The 17540-nt window shown below is 34.9% G+C and overlaps 1 protein-coding gene and 1 non-coding gene across 5 annotated transcripts in view; both read left to right on the top strand.

Annotated features, from left to right (window-relative positions):
* Cdk8 (cyclin dependent kinase 8) overlaps positions 1-17540 on the top strand; it is a 92763-nt gene that overhangs the window by 48691 nt on the left and 26532 nt on the right. For all 4 annotated transcript variants that reach the window (XM_090342354.1, XM_090342355.1, XM_090342353.1 and 1 more), the window contains one exon: positions 5727-5867. In XM_090342354.1, the coding sequence (XP_090198480.1) occupies positions 5727-5867 (141 nt within the window). The remainder of the gene's footprint in view (positions 1-5726; positions 5868-17540) is intronic.
* On the top strand, positions 15137-15240 carry LOC150057160 (U6 spliceosomal RNA). The gene has a single exon (XR_016537215.1). It is a non-coding gene; the product is annotated as a U6 spliceosomal RNA (small nuclear RNA).

Raw genomic sequence — 17540 nt, 5'->3', positions numbered from 1 at the left:
ACTCAAATTGATAATTCAGGCTGAGCTTTATTAATAACAAGAAGATGTGGTACTTCTACACAATGGAATTCTATGCTGCCATTAGAAAGAATGACTTCACCCCATTTGTAAGGAAATGAAAAGACTTGGGAAAAAACATATTAAGTGAAGTAAGCCAGACCCAAAGGAACATAGGCTCAATGGTTTCCCTCATTTGTCATAATTAGTACACATCTAGGATACTCCTAGCAGAGTAAGATTACAATAGCTCAAAACCTAGGTACAGGTAAAGTCATATAGGATGAGACTAAATGAAAGGATTTTAAAGAATATGGAAACCAGAGCTTTATCTTGTATGATTGTTGTTCTTAATGTACTATGTTTCTCTTCTCCTTTGTTGCCCTTTGGTTAATCTCCTATTGTTACTGTGTCTGACTTTGTTACCTGGTATATTGTATATACATTTATTTGTTTATTTGAAATAGGAAAGGGAAGGGGATGAAAGATGATTGGAAGGGGGTGAGGGAAGGGAAATGGGGACAAAAACATGAGAAGGTGTATCAATGTGTGAGAAGTAATGTACCTACTATCTGGCAAATGTAACTGTAACCCCTCTATACATTATTCCCCCCACACACAAAAAAAGTATCATCTTTAAAAGCTACAAAGTTGGGGCCGGGAGTTTGGCCTAGAGGTAGAGTGCTTGCCTAGCATGCACGAAGACCTGGGTTGGATTCCTCGGAATCACATACATAGAAAAAAAAACCAGAAGTGGTGCTGAGGCTCAAGTGGTAGAGCTCTAGCCCTGAGAAAGTCCAAGGACAGTGCTCAGGCCCTGAGCCCAAGCCCAGGACTGGCAAAAAAAAAAAAGCTACAAAGTTGTGTTTTCCAAGTGGCTATCCATGTGGAGGTAATGGTTATTCTATGGCTTCCCTTGTTCCTAAATTATGTCTGGCTCTCCATGTAACATAGAACCTATTTATAGAAATGAAAGGTATTTTTCTTTTACATGAGAAAATCAGATAAGTTCACATAATTTCTAAACAAACTAGACAACACCAGTGCTTAAGAAGGAGAAAAGAGAATAAAAAAAGAAAGAAAAGCAAACAGATGAAATAAACAAATGACTTGCAGGTAATTTAGTTGCTAGGCATGAGTTGGGTAATTAGAAAGAATTCAGGGAACAGAAATAGGAAAGAATATGAGTAAAATGTAGAGGAGGTATAAATGTGGAAAGGGATATGAATGGAGATGAAGCTGTACTTTAAAAAGGAATGAATATAAAAAGACAAGTAATGAAATTCCAAAACAAGATGTGAGTTTAGTTGGGAAGGTGATGCTAGAAAAGTTAAAAGTTAAATTGGCTTGATCTTATACACAGAACAGATAAAATTGTTAAATAGATTACAACCCTCAAAACAGTTGAACCAAAATCAGAAGATAGTCTTATATACAACAGATAATAGATTTTTAAATTATTCTTTGGCTGTACATGTATATTTTATGTAGATTTACCTAAGAATGTAAAAGTCTACTTTGGGTTTGGGTTTAAGGGATTTGCTTCTCCCAAATCTCAGGTGTGAAATGGATCTTTGGACTTGAAGCTGATTGCTATGACACAGCGGAGAGTCCCAAGGCTGCTAAGCTACTTAGAGTGCCAAGCTTTATTTAATAGTGGGCTGTGCCAGACATTTCGAGCTTCTGTAGCCTAGTGATGTGGTCCATGTGTGTGCCATATTTTTGAGAAACTTAAGCTTTTTACAGTTTGGTACCTAACAGTTCTCCTAGGTCCCTCTGCTCAGGGGTTCAGTGGGAATTTCCAGTCTTCTATTTCTCAGTACAGCAGCCCACTGGCTTCTACATACTCAGGTTTCAGGACTCCAATGTGCCTTCCCCTCCTGCAGCTTAATTGGTTTGTTGTTTGTTTGTTGCTATTTCCTGCCTCCCATTCTGACCTTCCTTGACATCTCTTATGACTGCTTTATATCCAAATTTTAATTATTCATTGTGTCCTGTGATTTTGTTAAGCTGTGATTTTTTTCTTGACCTTGGACTTCCAGAGAAACTTCCTCAAAGTAAAGGATAATTGTGTCAGTCAGGAATAAGAAGGAAATACAGAATTTCTTAGTTTCCCCACAGTCTAGTTTCTTACATCAGATTAGTCCCAACTTTTAACTCCCTGAGCTGCCAGTAAGTATTTCAGGTTGTATTTACTTTTTCTTTAGCTGAATATGGTAATCCCTTAGTGGGAACATCTGTTGTTGTTTTTTTTTGTAATTGTCCAGTAATGTATAGAGGTGTTACAGTTACATTCTTCAGGTAATAGGTGCATTACTTCTCACACATTGATACCCCTTCTCATGTTTTTGTCCCCATTTCCTTTCCCCCACTCCCTCCCAATCATCTGTTTTCCCCCCTTCCCTTTCCTATTTCAAATAAACAAATAAATGTATATACAATATACCAGGTAATAAAGTCAGATACAGGAACATATTTTTTTAACTGTTATTGCAAAGATTCCTCTACCCAGCCACGAGATCTGGATACTGGTCTAGGACCCCTTGTTGCTTCTGTTGTGTTTGCTTTCTATAAATTTGTCGGTTTCCTTGAACACTTTGTCGTTTATCTTTTCCTCCTCTCTTCCTCTTCTGAATTTGGTCACTTGTGTGTCAGTGCATTTTTCACATTTACAAAGTAAAAATGGTAGTAGCTGCTTTTAAACCTGCCATCTTGTTCCTTCCTAGTATTACTTTTTGATCCTGACAGTTTGATCTTTTATATAAAAGAAACAAGACTCTGGAGAATGTCAACTATAAAATCCAGTTGCATAGAGTTTTTTGTTTTTTGGGTTTTTTTTGGTGGGTCATAGGGCTTGAACTCAGCTGGGGCATTGTCCCTGAGCTCTTCAGCTCTAGGCTACTACCCTACCCTTGAGTCAAGCCTCACTTCCCATTTTCTAGAGGTTAAAGTCTCAGGTCCTTTTGTACCCAGGCTGGCTTTGATCCTTGATTCTCAGATCTCAGCCTCCTGAGTAGCTAGGATTACAGGTGTGAGCCACCGCACCCTGCATTCATAGAGATTTTTTTTTTGTAATTAAGGAAAGTAACCATATGTAACATTTGTTTTTATTTTGTAATATAATGGGATTTGAAATGAGAAGGCAGTATACTTATATAGGAAGATGAATGTGTTACAAAAGTAGACTGTGATGTAATAATTTTATCTCTTGTCCTGATGTCAGACAAGTCTCTTAATGATGATGAAACTTTGGGCTTTCCATTTGTAAAGAATAGTACTTTGTCTTTTTAAATAGGACCTGGGGCTTTGAACTCAGGGCCTGGGCACTGTCTGTGGACATGTTTTTTTGCAAGGGTAGTGCTCTGCCACTTGAACCACTGTGCCACTTCCAACTTTTCCTGTGCATGTGGTACCGAGGAATCAAACCTAGGGCTTTGTGCATGCTAGGCAAGCATACTACCTACCACTAGGCTACACTCTCCTGGCCCTATGTAGAACTTTTCTGAGTAATAATTTTGTAGTTGAAAAGTTTTGTAGACAAATGATATAATGCAAATGTAAGATAGTTTCTAATCTAAGTATCACTCACAAGTGATATTTCATGTTCTAATGTACTTTTCAATTCCTAATGTATCAGCAACAGTAATTGTATGTTTCATTATTTGTTTTGGTTTACTCTTGCAAAGAAAACATTTTTTTATGGATAAATGCCCTTCCACAAATGAAATTAATGTGCAAATAGATTCTAATGTTTCCTGTGGTTTTTAGTTAGTTTTTGGTCTGGCCTATGATAAGAATATTTTTAGGAATTCAAATCTACATACTAAAGATTTCTCAAAATCAAATGCTAGCAACTATTTCGTTTAGCTAACACAATGATTACAAATTATTAGTGTAAAAGATGTTTCTTTTGGAGGGGGAGTTGTTGTGGGGCTTGAACTCTGGATCTGGGTGCTGTCCTTCAGCTCTTCAGTTTAAGACTAGCACTCGACCGACCACTTAGCCACAGGACCACTTCCCATTTTCTGGTGGTTAATTGGAGATAAGAGTCTCACAGACTTTAGTATCCAGGCTGGCTTTGAACTGTGATTCTCAGATTTTAGCCTCCTGAGTAGCTAGGATTATAGGGGTGTGCTTCTGATGCCTGGCAAAGATTATAATTTATCTTGTCCAAATAGCTGAAATACAAATCTACTATGCATTAAATCTGTAATTATTTTGCTCATGTAAACCATCTTATTTCAGCGTTTTACACACTGATCTACAGCTTATATATATTAGCACAGATAAACTTTTATTAGTTCAAAGAGAAAAATTACAAGTGATCATAACGGCATTATTAATTTTTCAAAAGTTTTCAAGACAATATTTGTTGTTTAGCTGTAGTTGAAAGTACAAATATGACAGTCTTAAAATAAATTAGTGCAGATACCAGTATAACTTATTTATTTTTTTTTTTTTTGCCAGTCCTGGGCGTGAGCTCAGGTAGGGGGGTAGCCTAGAGCTGAAGAGCTCAGGGACAGCACCCAGGTCAAGTTTAAACCCCATAACATATAATAAATAAATAAATGAATGACTAAAAATAAATAAAATGCAGATGCCTGTCAGGGTTTGAAACTTTCAACATTTTTATATACATTTATTTGTATTTTGTTGTTGTTGTTGTTGCTTGTACTGGGGCTTGAACTCAGGGCCTGAGTTCTATTTGTGAACTGGTCATTTTAGTTGTTATCATTTCTTTTTGTGTTTGTGTTTTTTGTGTGTATTTGTATTTTATGGAAATATTTCTTGTACCATTGTATGTACCACAACTATGCTGTCTGTCATCCAGTCAGAAGTATCTCTTTAACTTTGTTCCCCCTGCCCCCACGGCTTTCCATTCAACCATTAGAGAATAAAAAATGACTGTTCCTGAAAATTCTTAAAAATTTTTTTCCATATATTTTATTGTAATTAATAGAAGGGTCACATTATATTCACCAGATAGAAGGTACATTACTTCACAAATATTGATACCCTTTCTCATATCTTGGTCTCCATTTCCCTCCCTCACCCCCCACCCCTCATCTTGTTTTCCCCCTTCCCTATCCAATTTCAAATAACCAAATATGCATATATACAATATATTAGATAACAAGGTGAATTACTGTAACAATATGAGATAATCAAGGGACAGCAAAAGAGATGAGAGATAGCATAGTACATTAAGGACAACAGTCACTCATTATATGGCTTTTGTTTCCATATCCTGGAGGTCCTTACATTTAGCCATACTTTATGGCCTTATGTATCTAGGTTTTGTTCTATTGTAAATCTCTGCTAGGAGAGAACAAGGTTTCTACTGATTATGACAAATAAGGGAAACCATTGAGCCTATGTTCCTTTGAGTCTGGCTTACTTCACTTAATATGATTTCTGAAAATTCTTATCTAAAAAACAGGTCTAGTATTTCTGAAAGTAATTAAACTTAAAATAAAAACCCTATTTCCTGTATCTTTATTTCCTTGCATCTTTATTTTCACCTTTTATTTTCTGAGATCTATAGCTTCAGTTATTATACAATTTTAAAATTAGGTTATTCAGAATAATGAAATAACATGCTACCTTTGGGGAATTTGGCTTGTGTGTGTGTGTTTGCGTGTGCATGAGCATGCCTATGTCCTGTCAGGAGAATATTCAGATTATCTTTCTTTTCTTTGTTAAGATTCTGGTAATATTTTCCCTTTCAGCATATCATCAAGTTTCACAGAGCCTCTAAAGCAAACAAAAAGCCAGTTCAGTTACCTCGGGGAATGGTGAAGTCACTATTGTATCAGATCCTGGATGGGATTCACTACCTGCATGCTAACTGGGTGTTGCACAGGGATTTGGTAAGTTGACCTTTACTTTTGTTCAAATGAGAAAAAATGTATTTTTGTACATTTCCTTGTCTGTAGGCAACAGTGCCATAAGTAGGTCTAGACCCTACACAGGGAGTTTTGAATTCTATAATCCTAAACATGGTATGTCATTATGCCGTTTATATAAGGTACCCTGTTTCTCTTCTACAAGGTGAAAGATGACACATTTGTTTTCCTAAACTTTGTTTTTCTTTCTAATTCATAAAAGAAACATTGTCTTATTTAAAATTGGCTGTTATGTGGTAGAAGAACACTAGGAATTAATGTTTATAACCATTGAAAATAATTTGGTGCCTACTGCATACTAACAAGGTAGAAACGGAAAATATTAATTTAATCTGCTTATTTTCTAAACTCAGTTGTATTAGTTATGCCCTGTTAGCCAATTAAACCTTTACTAATGTTCTATTAGGAATTTTGCCATGTTCAGGTATATCAATTTTTGAAAATTTAGAGACTTGAGAAATTGTGTTTATTTTTAAATTACCAAATAGTAAGACAAGCTTTCTTGTTTCATAATTATGCTGTGCTTTTATAGTCTGCTTTACAAAGGTCTAGTAAGTGCAGTGGAGTTTATAACATCATTTGTGCTTTAAAAAATTAGATACATTATGCTAGGAATAACAACAGTCTTGCCTATAACCACATATGTCTTTAACCACATATGCTCATAGAAAAATCCCATAGACTGGAGGGGGAAACTGATCTGAGCTATCACACATCATATTCTTTCTAAGTTGCTTTATATTTAATGTTTAGTATCTAACTTTCACATAAGTTGTTTCAGTTATACAGGTTCTTCTACCTGTACTCTAGTTTCAGTGAGTCTTTTTGAAATGAAATAGTATTTATTTTATATCTAGTTTTCATACTATAAATCATATAAGTTAGGACTAATGTAACAGCATACATTTGATGAATATTTTCCCCTACAAACAGTAGATTTACAAAACAGAAATATAAATATTTTTGAGTCATGTTAAGTAAAGCATTTTTCCTTTTGAGCTAGCAGCTTTTTTTTTTTTTTAATGATTTCTAAAAGAATAAAAACCAAAGGATAGAAAATTGAGGATAAGGAAGGGGTGACATTCAACAAAGAAGCATTGTCCTTATGGAATTATAACCCCTTTGTTAGAACTACATCATCATCATCATCATCATCATCATCTTATTATTATTATTATTATTATTATTATTATCATCATCATCATGATCAAGAATTAAAAGGACTAGGATGTAGCTCAGTGGCAAAGCTCTTGTCTAGGAAGCACAATATCCTGGGTTTGACCCTCAGGTACCAAAAAAAGAAAAGATAAAAAAAATACAGCTTAAAAACAACCAAACAGACAAACACTGGATACCATTTGAAAAATGAACTGGATATGTTGTGGGTGGGGATGGCAGGGAAAAACTGGAAGACAGCAATGGAAGGGAAGACATGGTTCAAAATGAATTATACTCATTACTTATTACTTGATTCATGTAACTATAACCCCTCTGTATAACTACTCTACAATAACAAAGGGAAAAGTAAGTGAAAAATAAAAATAAAAAATTCAGCATTGGAAAAAATGAATTAAAGCTTTGTAGCTAATATAAGACATCTTCCCCACGCCCCCATACATTCAGTTGTACTAAGATAATTCTGCATTTTCTTTTTATATAATTCCTTTTTATTTAAAAGATCATAAAAACTCAGTAAAAACAGGTATATTTTCTCTTTAGATGAAGCCCTTTATGTTGGTACAGCTCATATTTTCTTTGACATTGGGATAAAAATGGAGAATAGATCATTACATAATTTTATGGTCCTCCTGGACCATAGTGCACCTTAAGTATAGGCAACAAAATCCATTGTCTTTGGATGATTTTGAAAAATAATAAAGGATACTAAAATTTACTACTTTTAGTCATTACTGTATGTTAGCCATTCTAGAAGATGTGTCTTTAGTGAAAGACCATGCTACTGTTTCTCTTCATGTGACATGCAATCTGGCTAATTTTCTACTTGAAACATTTTCTAAATAGTAATGTAGTGTCTATCCTTTTGATTTACCTAGTTGACATCAGTTGTCCTATATTTTTATGTATGCTTTCTTAGTGCTATTTCTGAGCATCTAACCTTTCTGTTTCTCAGTCATTATTTCATTAGAATGATAGACTCTGCTTATAATATTGTTGCTGATTTTGGTTGCCCTCCTCTCAAATCCTGTTTCTTTTTGTTGGGTTTGATTTTAGTGCTGGTCCCATGACTTGAACTCAGGTACTCAGCTGATCTTGAGCTTTTTTTACTCAAGGCATTCAGTGATTTGAGCCACAGTTACACTTCCTGCTTTTTGATAGTTATATGTGATAAGAATCTCATGGACTTTCCTGCCTAGGATTGGATAAATCTCAGTCTCCTGCGTAGCTAGGATTACAGCCATGAACCAGCCACCTTAACCTGGCTTGGTTTTTTTTTTTTTTTTTTTTTTTTTTTTTTTTTTTTTGATGCGAGTTTTGGAACCTGAACTCAAAAAGAGTCTCGGCCACTATCCTTTAGATTTATTGTTCAGGGCTGGTGTTTTACCACTTGAGTCAAAGCTACAATTCTGCTTTTTGATAGTTACATAGAGATAAAAGTTCTCAGTTTCCTGCCTGGGCTAGCTTTAAACTGTGATTTTTAGATCTCAGTCTTCTGAGTAGCTAGAATTACGGTGTAAGCTACAAATGTCAGGAGTTTGTCACTAAAGGAAAGACTCGATTTTTTTTTTTGTAAATGTGAATGTCTTTCTGCCAGCTAAATTTGCACTTTGGATTTTTATATTACATAGCTTTTTTTTCCCCCCCTCCCTTTGTGGGTTGTGGGGCTTGAACTCTGGGTCTGGGCGTTGTCCCTGAGCTCTTCAGCTCAAGGCTAGTGCTCTCCCACTTGAGCCACAGAGCCTCTTATGGTTTTCTGGTGGTTAATTGGAGATAAGTCTCATGGACTTCTTGTGCCCGGATTGGCTTTGAACCTTGATCCTCAAGTCTTAGCCTCCTGAGTAGCTAGGATTAAGGGCATGAGCCAATGACACCTGGCTGTTACATAGTTTCTAAAAACTATATATAGGGCCGGGAGTTTGGCCTCGTTGGTAGAGTGCTTGCCTAGCGTGCACGAAGGCCCGGGTTCGATTCCTTGGTACCACATACATAGAAAAAAGCCGGAATTGGTGCTGAGGCTCAAGTGGTAGAACTCTAGCCTTGAGAAAGGCCAAGGATCGTGCCCAAGCCCTGAGCTCAAGCCCAAGACTGGGGGAAAAAAAAACCTATATATAATACTAATGCTTGTGGAAATAAGATATTTATCTTCTCAAATATTATTTGAGATGAAAGTTACCTAATCAGACACAAATTAATACTTCATTATGTTATCTGCAGGTTTAAGTATAAATTGTGACAAAGATGAGAGACCTTAACTGATTTTCATAGATTTCTAATGCTTATGAGGCATAAATTGAAATAGCTAAGTAAATTATTTCAGTGTCTCTCCCCTCCTGGTTACCTGCTTATTAATAGCAATAGTTAGGTAAAAGTTCTTAGTATGCTTTAACCCAGTAGTCTTTATTATAAAGAGAAATTCAGTCGACATCATTTGTGAAAATACCAACTAAAAATATTGTTTCTCCCTTTGTACTTTTAATGGGATGTAAAATGGTACAGATTTTCTAGAAAGATTATTACATTTCCTCAGAAAATTAAATAGAATGACTAAGATACAGCACAAAAGAATACATATGAAAGAATTCAAGGCAGGATTTCTAATTAATGGAATCATGATTCAGCAAAGAGGTAAAAGCAATTATAATGTCCATTGACTGGTGAATGAATAAAATGTTTTGTGTATATTAACCTTAAAGGAAGAAAATACTGATGTACCTACAGTATCAGTGAACCTTGGAAACATTAAGCTAACTGAAATAATAAGTCTATATAATGAGAAGACAAATATTGATTGATTTAATTGGATGAGATACTTGAAATAGTCATCATGGAGACAGAAAGATTGGTTGTCCACTATGGAAAACAGTATGGTGGTTCCTCAAAAGACTAAACATAGAGCTCCCCTATGACCCAGCAATTCTACTACTTGGCATTTAGTCAATCATCCAAAAACAAGGACATACTAAGTCCATTAGCACAACGATGTTCATTGCAGTAGTATTTACCACAGCAAAGATATGGAACCAACCTCAGTAGATGACTGGATCAAGAAGATGAGGTATCTATGCTGCCATCAGAAAGAATGACATCGCCTTATTTGTAAGGAAATGGAAAGACTTGGAAAATAATGATATTAAGTGAAGTAAGCCAGACTCAAAAGAACATAGGCTCAGTGGTTTCCCTCATTTGTCATAATTAGTATAAACCTTGGAATAGGGCAAAACCTAGATACATAAGGCCATATAGGATGAGGTTAAATGAAAGGACCTCCAAGATATATAAACAGGAACCATATAAGGTGTGACTGTAGTTCTTAATGTACTATGTTATTTCTCATCTCTTTTGCATCCACAAAGACCTGGGTTCAATTCCTCAGAAAAAGCTAGAAGTAGTATTGTGGCTCAAGTGGTAGAGCTCTAGCCTTTAGGAAAAGCCCAAGAACAGTGCTTGGGCCCTGAGTTCAAGCCTCAGAACTAGCAAACAAAATAAAATAAAATAGCTAAGACAGTAAATTTATATCATGCATATTTTTTTCTCATTATTTTGGGGCAAAATATGTTTTAAGCGATACAAAGTAAGATTTGAAGTCTGTTAGCCTGTGATGGTTTTTCTGAGCATAATTAAATAAAAAGACAGGCCCTAGTAGGCACCAGTGGCTTGGCTTATACCTGTAATTGTAGCCATTTAGGAGGCTGAGATCTGAGGATCTTCTTTGAAGCCAGGTTGGGCAGGAACATCCCTGAGATATTTATCTGAAATAAATCACCTAAAAGCTAGAAGTGGAGCTTTGGCTCACTCAATAGAGCATATTGACCTTGTGCAAAGAAAGCTCAGACAGTGCCTAAGCCCCTGGATTACCAAAAAAGACAGGACTGAAGTTGTATATTATGCTTTCTGTGAAGCAGTCCAGGTTTAATTTAGCAGTGATCTCTTGTTACCTAGAAAACATGGTTTTCTTAGGTAGAGTTGAAACATGGCAAGGGCATGAAAGGATTTTCATTAATATTGATGGATTTTGCGAGCAACCAGACCAGTTCATTTCAGTCTCAGCAACTGACTGATTGGGCCTCTTTAATGGAAATGACTTATTAAAATCTTTTTAAATTTGGGAGTGATTTTCTCATGTAAGTGTGTGTTTTAAAACCAGATAATTTTTAAAGTAAAAATTCTATGGTAAGTTAAAATTTTGAAACATTCTGTCAAGTATGACAATAGTTATGAATTCCAGTGAAAACTTTCTGTAGTCTGCTTTAGATTTCTTTTTTTTGCCCTTTGTCATTCTTTAAACTTACTTTTCAACTACCTATTGAGTTTGCCTTGCCTCCTCTTCCCTTCACCTCCATATTTTATCTTTTTGGTTTTGAATCATGATCCTTCGATCTCAACCTCTTGAGTAGCTAGGATTATAGACATGAGCCACAAGCACTCAGGTCTTCATCTTTCAAGTAAACCCTCCCTTAGTTACACTTACTGGAAGTAAGAATGTTTTCAGCCAAAATCTGACAAAACACTTTGAGCTCCCCTTAGGAAATTTAACTTCCTTTGATAATTTGTTCTGTACTTCATTATAAGTTCTAGGAGGGAAGGACAGTGGTTTACTATATATTTGAATCCACTCCAGTACCTTGCATTAATGCCCAGTCTGAACATTCAATTTTGGTTGTTGCTGAGTAAATGAAGTAGATCATTTGTAACAGAAGAGAATGTGACTTTCAAAGTTTTTTTTTGTATCTTCTAGTCTTGTTTTGTATCTGCAGACATACGTATGTACGTGTGTGTGTGTGTGTGTGTGTGTGTGTGCACGTGTGTATAATTGCATTTCTTTTTATAACCCTTTTATCTTAGATATGACTTACCATAGTGATTTGGTGTAAAAAGTCACTTCTTTTCTTTTCCACTTATACTGCATTTAAATCCTTTAAATCAGTAAATATGTTCTTACTACCTAAAATAATTCAGATGGATGTTTATAATATCCATCTACTTATCTCTTTTGTCACTCTACCTAGTATTATTGTTCCACCAGGTAAAACTTATTTGCGTTGCCTTTTTCCATTTGTATTGTTATTCTCTTCATGTCCTTTATTTTTCCCATTTTAAAAAATTTAATCTTAAGAATTGGAACATTGCCATCATGGTTAACATACATCCTTTACTTGAAACAAAAGAACCTTAAGGTCCTTTTTGTGTAAATTGTTCTTTAATTGTAGTGGTTTTTTTTTTTTTTAAAGCAAACAAGCATAGGAGCTGCTCTGAATTTTCAGCTCCGTTATTTAATTCTTATAGTATATATTTCTGACCAAGTTCATTACTGGTCATAATATACTTTAATTTTTAGCTCAGAGTTGCTAATTTCCCAGGGTATTTTTTTAAGTCTAAATATTAGAGCTGTGGGATTTTGATTTGTTTTCTAAGGAAGTTATTTATAATAGTGGTTACATGATTAGCTCATTAGTTACTAAATTTTGCTATCAGTATTAGCCAAGATTCTCCAGCGTAATAGAGCCAAAAGATGGGTGGGTGGATGGATGGATGGATGGATGGATGGATGGATGGATGGATGGATGGATGGAGTTGTAAGGGATTAATACAATTATGGAGGCTGAGAAGTGCCACCATATAACACTTGAATCCTAGAGAAACAGGAAAGCTGGTATCATGGTTCAGTGCAGTATCAGTTATTGTTTCATGAAATTTTGTCTTAATTGTATATATTGTCATGTGATAAAATGTTTTCCTATAGGTTTAAAAGGATTTGAAAGCCTCTGTACTAGAGAATAATGTCTAGCAGATATTTGAGAATTAGAAAAAAGGAAAATCAATGAGAAAACAGTCAAATCTCTGAAAATACTAATATTTGAAATATTAGTACTTTAACAACTTATGCAATTATTATTATTATTTGCCAGTCATGGGGCTTGAACTCAGGGCCTGGGCACTGTTCTTGGGCTTTCTCAAGGTTAGCACTCTATCACTTGGGCCACATCATCACTTCTAGCTTTTTCTATGTATATGGTACTGAGGAATCGAACCTGGGTCTTCATGCATGCTAGGCAAGCACTCTACTACTAGGCCAAGCTCCCAACCACTTATGCAATTGCTTTGACTTTAGCAGTAAAGTCAGTTAGAATGCTAACAAGTTTTTAGAGAGTACTTTTTTTCTAAACAGGGTATATTAAATATGGATGGTATTTTATGAATAGTTTTATACTTGATATGCATCTTTATTGTTGCAATTAGGGGAAAAATTCTTTCCATCTAGACCAGAAAACTGAGGAAAATGTTCATGTAGTTTGTTAACCTTTGCACATAAAATATTCAGTGTAGTTTAGTGTACATTAGGTTGGAAAAGAAAAATTGTTTTGCTAGACATTAGTGGCTCACACCTGTCATCCTAACTACTGAGATCTGGAGGATAAAGGTTTGAAAACAGCCCAGGCAGAAAAGTTCTCTAGATTCCATTTTCAGAATAACTAACAAAAAACAGGGCTAGAGCCATGGATCAAGTGGTAGAGTGGTAGTCCAGCAATCATGAGGTCTAGAATTGAAATTCATGTACCATCAAGAGGAACAACAACAAAAAAATATTACTACTTAAAACAAAATCAAGTAATTACATTTTTGGTCTAAAAGGAGAGCATGTAAACCCTTTGACAAAAGAAAGGATCCTTAAGATTATCCATGTCCTGGAAGAAGTATGTTAGATCTCTTCTATCTTGTGGCTCCTCCTGAAAGTGATGGTCAGGAGTGTGTTAAACATGCTTTTTAAAACAGCTTTTTGGAAGAAAGATGCTTTGTAATTGTCAGTTTTAATCATTGATTATTACTTGAGGCTTGCTTCTTATATTGGAAACTCCAAGGATTTACTCTGATTTTCTAATATGTTTAATTGGGTATCATGTAAACCATAAGATTGTGTCCATGAAATTCAGGCTTGAGGATAAATCATGGTCTTAGTAATAACTAATTAAAACAAACCAATGCTTGCATTAATTTTAAATATGGGTATTATTTGTGCTAAAGTATATGTGTTTAAATGACTCATTGGCAGATTTTTTTCCATATAAATATAAACTTGATTTTAAAGAAGTCTTTGGGTTTCTTGATAAATGATTTTTATATATTTCCTTAACTCTGATACCGAACATATACGAAAGACTGCCTTTCATTATTTATAAATCACAAATATATGGACCTGTTCATTTTACTAAATGTTACAGTACCAATGGTGTACATATATGTTGTACATGTATATGTTTATATGAGCTGACTAAAAATTGAGAATAAAAACTCACTTTTGTTTTCATATTCATTAACTATTTTAATTCTTAATGAGCTTTTTTTGTCAGCACAGTTTGAATCTAATCAAACTTGTTTCTAATTAAAAATGGCTTGTTCTAAATACTCCATTAAGGTTTTCTTCAACGAGAATTTAAGATATTTTTGATGTGTGTGTGTACATGCCGCTGTGAGTGTTTATGTGTGAGTGCACCAGTCATGGGACCTGTGCTCTGTCCCAGAGCTTTTTTGCTCAAGGCTAGTATTCTTATCACTTGAGCCACATTTCCACTCCCATTTGTTTTAGTTTTGTTTTGTTTTTTGGTGGTTAATTAGAGATAGAATTCTCATGGATTCTCCCTGGCTGCCTTTGAACCAGTCTCCAAATCTGAGCTTCTTGCTTGAGTAGCTTAAAGTTACAAGGCAAGCATGAGCCACTGGTACTCAGCTATTCTCCATTTTTACTATGTGATATTATATAATATATATAATTGGTTTGTGCTTATAAATAAGATTTATTATCCACAGTAGTATTTCCAAAATGAAGAGGCATTTGAGAAGGTTTAACAGATAATTAAGTCATATTATTAGTGTCAAGAATTCATTGGCTTTCAGTCTCCATTTGATACCAACTATATTTTAGTCATTATAATGTAAAAGTACATGCCCCAACTTTTTCTTAGTGGAAGAAAAATACATTGTAGTCTGAATATCATGAAATGATTTCTCTAAAGAGAGTTTTAAAATTCTTCAAATTATACTGTGAAAAAGCATTGGAAGTTCTTGCTTTGGCAGCACATACACTACAATTATAATAGTATATAGATTAATTTGGCCCCTATGCAAGGATAACACACAAATTCATGATACCTTCCATATTCTGAGATATTTAAAGACTGATAGAAAGACATTAGAACATTAATAATACTGCCTAATTTCTAATAATAGAGGCAAATCTTTGTATTATCCAGATTTCTGAGATTTGCAAAAGTTATGTAATCTTCAAAACATAGAATATTTTTAGGAAACCTTTCTCTTATCTCAGTTAAAATTATTATCTAGGGGTTGGGAGTTTGGCCTAGTGGTAGAGTGCTTGCCTAGCATGCAGGAAGACCTGGGTTTTATTCCTTGGTACCATATACATTTAAAAAAAAAAAAAGCCGTAAGTGGTATGGCTCAAGTGGTAGAACTCTAGACTTAAGAAAGCCCAAGGACAGTGCTCAGGCCCTGAGTTGAAGCCCCAGAACTACCCTTCCCCCCCAAAAATTGCTATCTAACCTTATTTTAAGTCATTTTTGACTATATAAGTATAGGGCTATGTAAATATTCTATTAACTCTTTTTTTTCACTTTGACAATGTTGTCTCTACTGGATACAGCAAATGAGAAATGATTAACTAGAGGGCAAAAGTATTCTTCCTTAGGCATAGAAATATGTACAAACAGTTATCTACAAAGTCACTTTGATCCAAAAATTAAAGAAATTGAAAATTTTTATAAATATTTGAATTAAGATATATAATTTTTATATTTAATAAAACTAAAAGCTCCTCAAATATAAATGTAAAATTCACGACAGTAAATTAACTATTGCCCAAAATGATTATTAAAGTTTCCTACTTTTATTTTCCTTTTTATACAGTGATCACTTTGTTACAATAACCTGGGTCCATTTTTTATTTAATTTATTTCTAGCTAGCCTCTATGTGTTGTGTTTGTTCTTTTTCGTCAGTCATGGGGCTTGAACTAGGACTGGGTACTGTCCCTGAGTTCTTCAGCTCGAGGCTACCTACTGCCCTTCCCTTGAGCCAAGCCCCACTTCCCATTTTCTAGAGGTTAATTGGATATAAGAGTTTCAGGTCCTTTTGTGCCCGGGCTGGCTTTGAACCTTGATCCTCAGATCTCAGCCTCCTGAGTAGCTAGGACTACAAGCTTGAGCCACGGCACCAGCTAGCCTCTGTATTTTTATAGTGTAAAAAAAAAATAGGCATATATATAATCCAAGTACTCCTAATGTCCTAATATAAATATATTTCTTTATGCACACACACACACACACACACGTCCTAGTACTAGGGCTTGAACTCTGAACCTGAGTACTGTCCCTGATCTTTGCCAAGACTGACTTTGAACCATAAGTCTCATATGTAAGCCTCATGAGTAATTAGGATTACAGGTTGGAGCTACTAGTACCCATCTCAAATATCTTAAGAGTATTGTAATTTTTAATTGATAAGTCTTCTTGGAACACAAATGCACATGTATTTCAAGTACAGTTTAAGATGCCAAATAAGTAGAAATATAGAAGGCAGAAGAAAAGGCTTAATTTGCCTTAATCCAACCTAAAAATCTTTATCATTATATAAACATCTTACATTATTTGCAGTGAAGGCTAGTTTTATGTCCCTTGATTTCCTATACTAATAGAACTTAAAGGCATCTTAATTAGATGTGACCAATCTAGGCATTATTTGCTGAAGACAGTCTAAGAACTACCATCAAGTAAGACTAAATATTTCCGCTACTGCTAGTCTTCTAACTTGTGAGAGCAGACATACTGTTACACAGCTGTAGTTTTTTAGAAGATAGAGTTAAATTTTGTAATCTGTAACACTCATCATTTGAACCTTTTTTTTATTGATCTCCCCTTTCATATTTTCTCATCTGATTAATGCTGGCTGGTAAAATCAGTTATCAGGTGAGTTTTCATTTTAAAGACAGGAGTAATCTAAATATAAGGAAATGTAAGTGAAAACTAGGGAGATGTACTAAATAACAAATTTGAAGGAGAAGAAAAGATTGCATATGGTAGGGAGCAATAGAGAACTTATAGGTGGCCTGAACTCTTTTGGGCAACTTCACCACTTTATTATGTGACCTTTGGTTAACCTTTCAAGAATTTCCGAGTGTGTGTGTGTTGCTGATTGTGTATTGACAGGCACTCTTATCACTAACCATAACCCTTGTAGTATAGTAGGGAGGGGGTGGTAGTGGTAGTCGTAGTTGATTTGCTAATGATTAAACCCAGGGCCTTAGACATTCTAGGCAAGTAGTCTGCCACTGAACTATACACCTGAGGGGTTTAACTTCTGTATAATCTTATACATCTATAAAATGAATCTGGCCTATATATTGTAATTTATGATTCATTTTCATAACACATAATGTTCAATAAGTACATTTC

This window comes from Megascapheus bottae, chromosome 11 (assembly GCF_031878675.1).
Source record: "Megascapheus bottae isolate mThoBot1 chromosome 11, mThoBot2.hap1, whole genome shotgun sequence".
NCBI lineage: Eukaryota > Metazoa > Chordata > Mammalia > Rodentia > Geomyidae > Megascapheus > Megascapheus bottae.
Note: the sequence above shows the minus strand (reverse complement) of the source record. Positions and strands in the feature narration are given on the sequence as shown.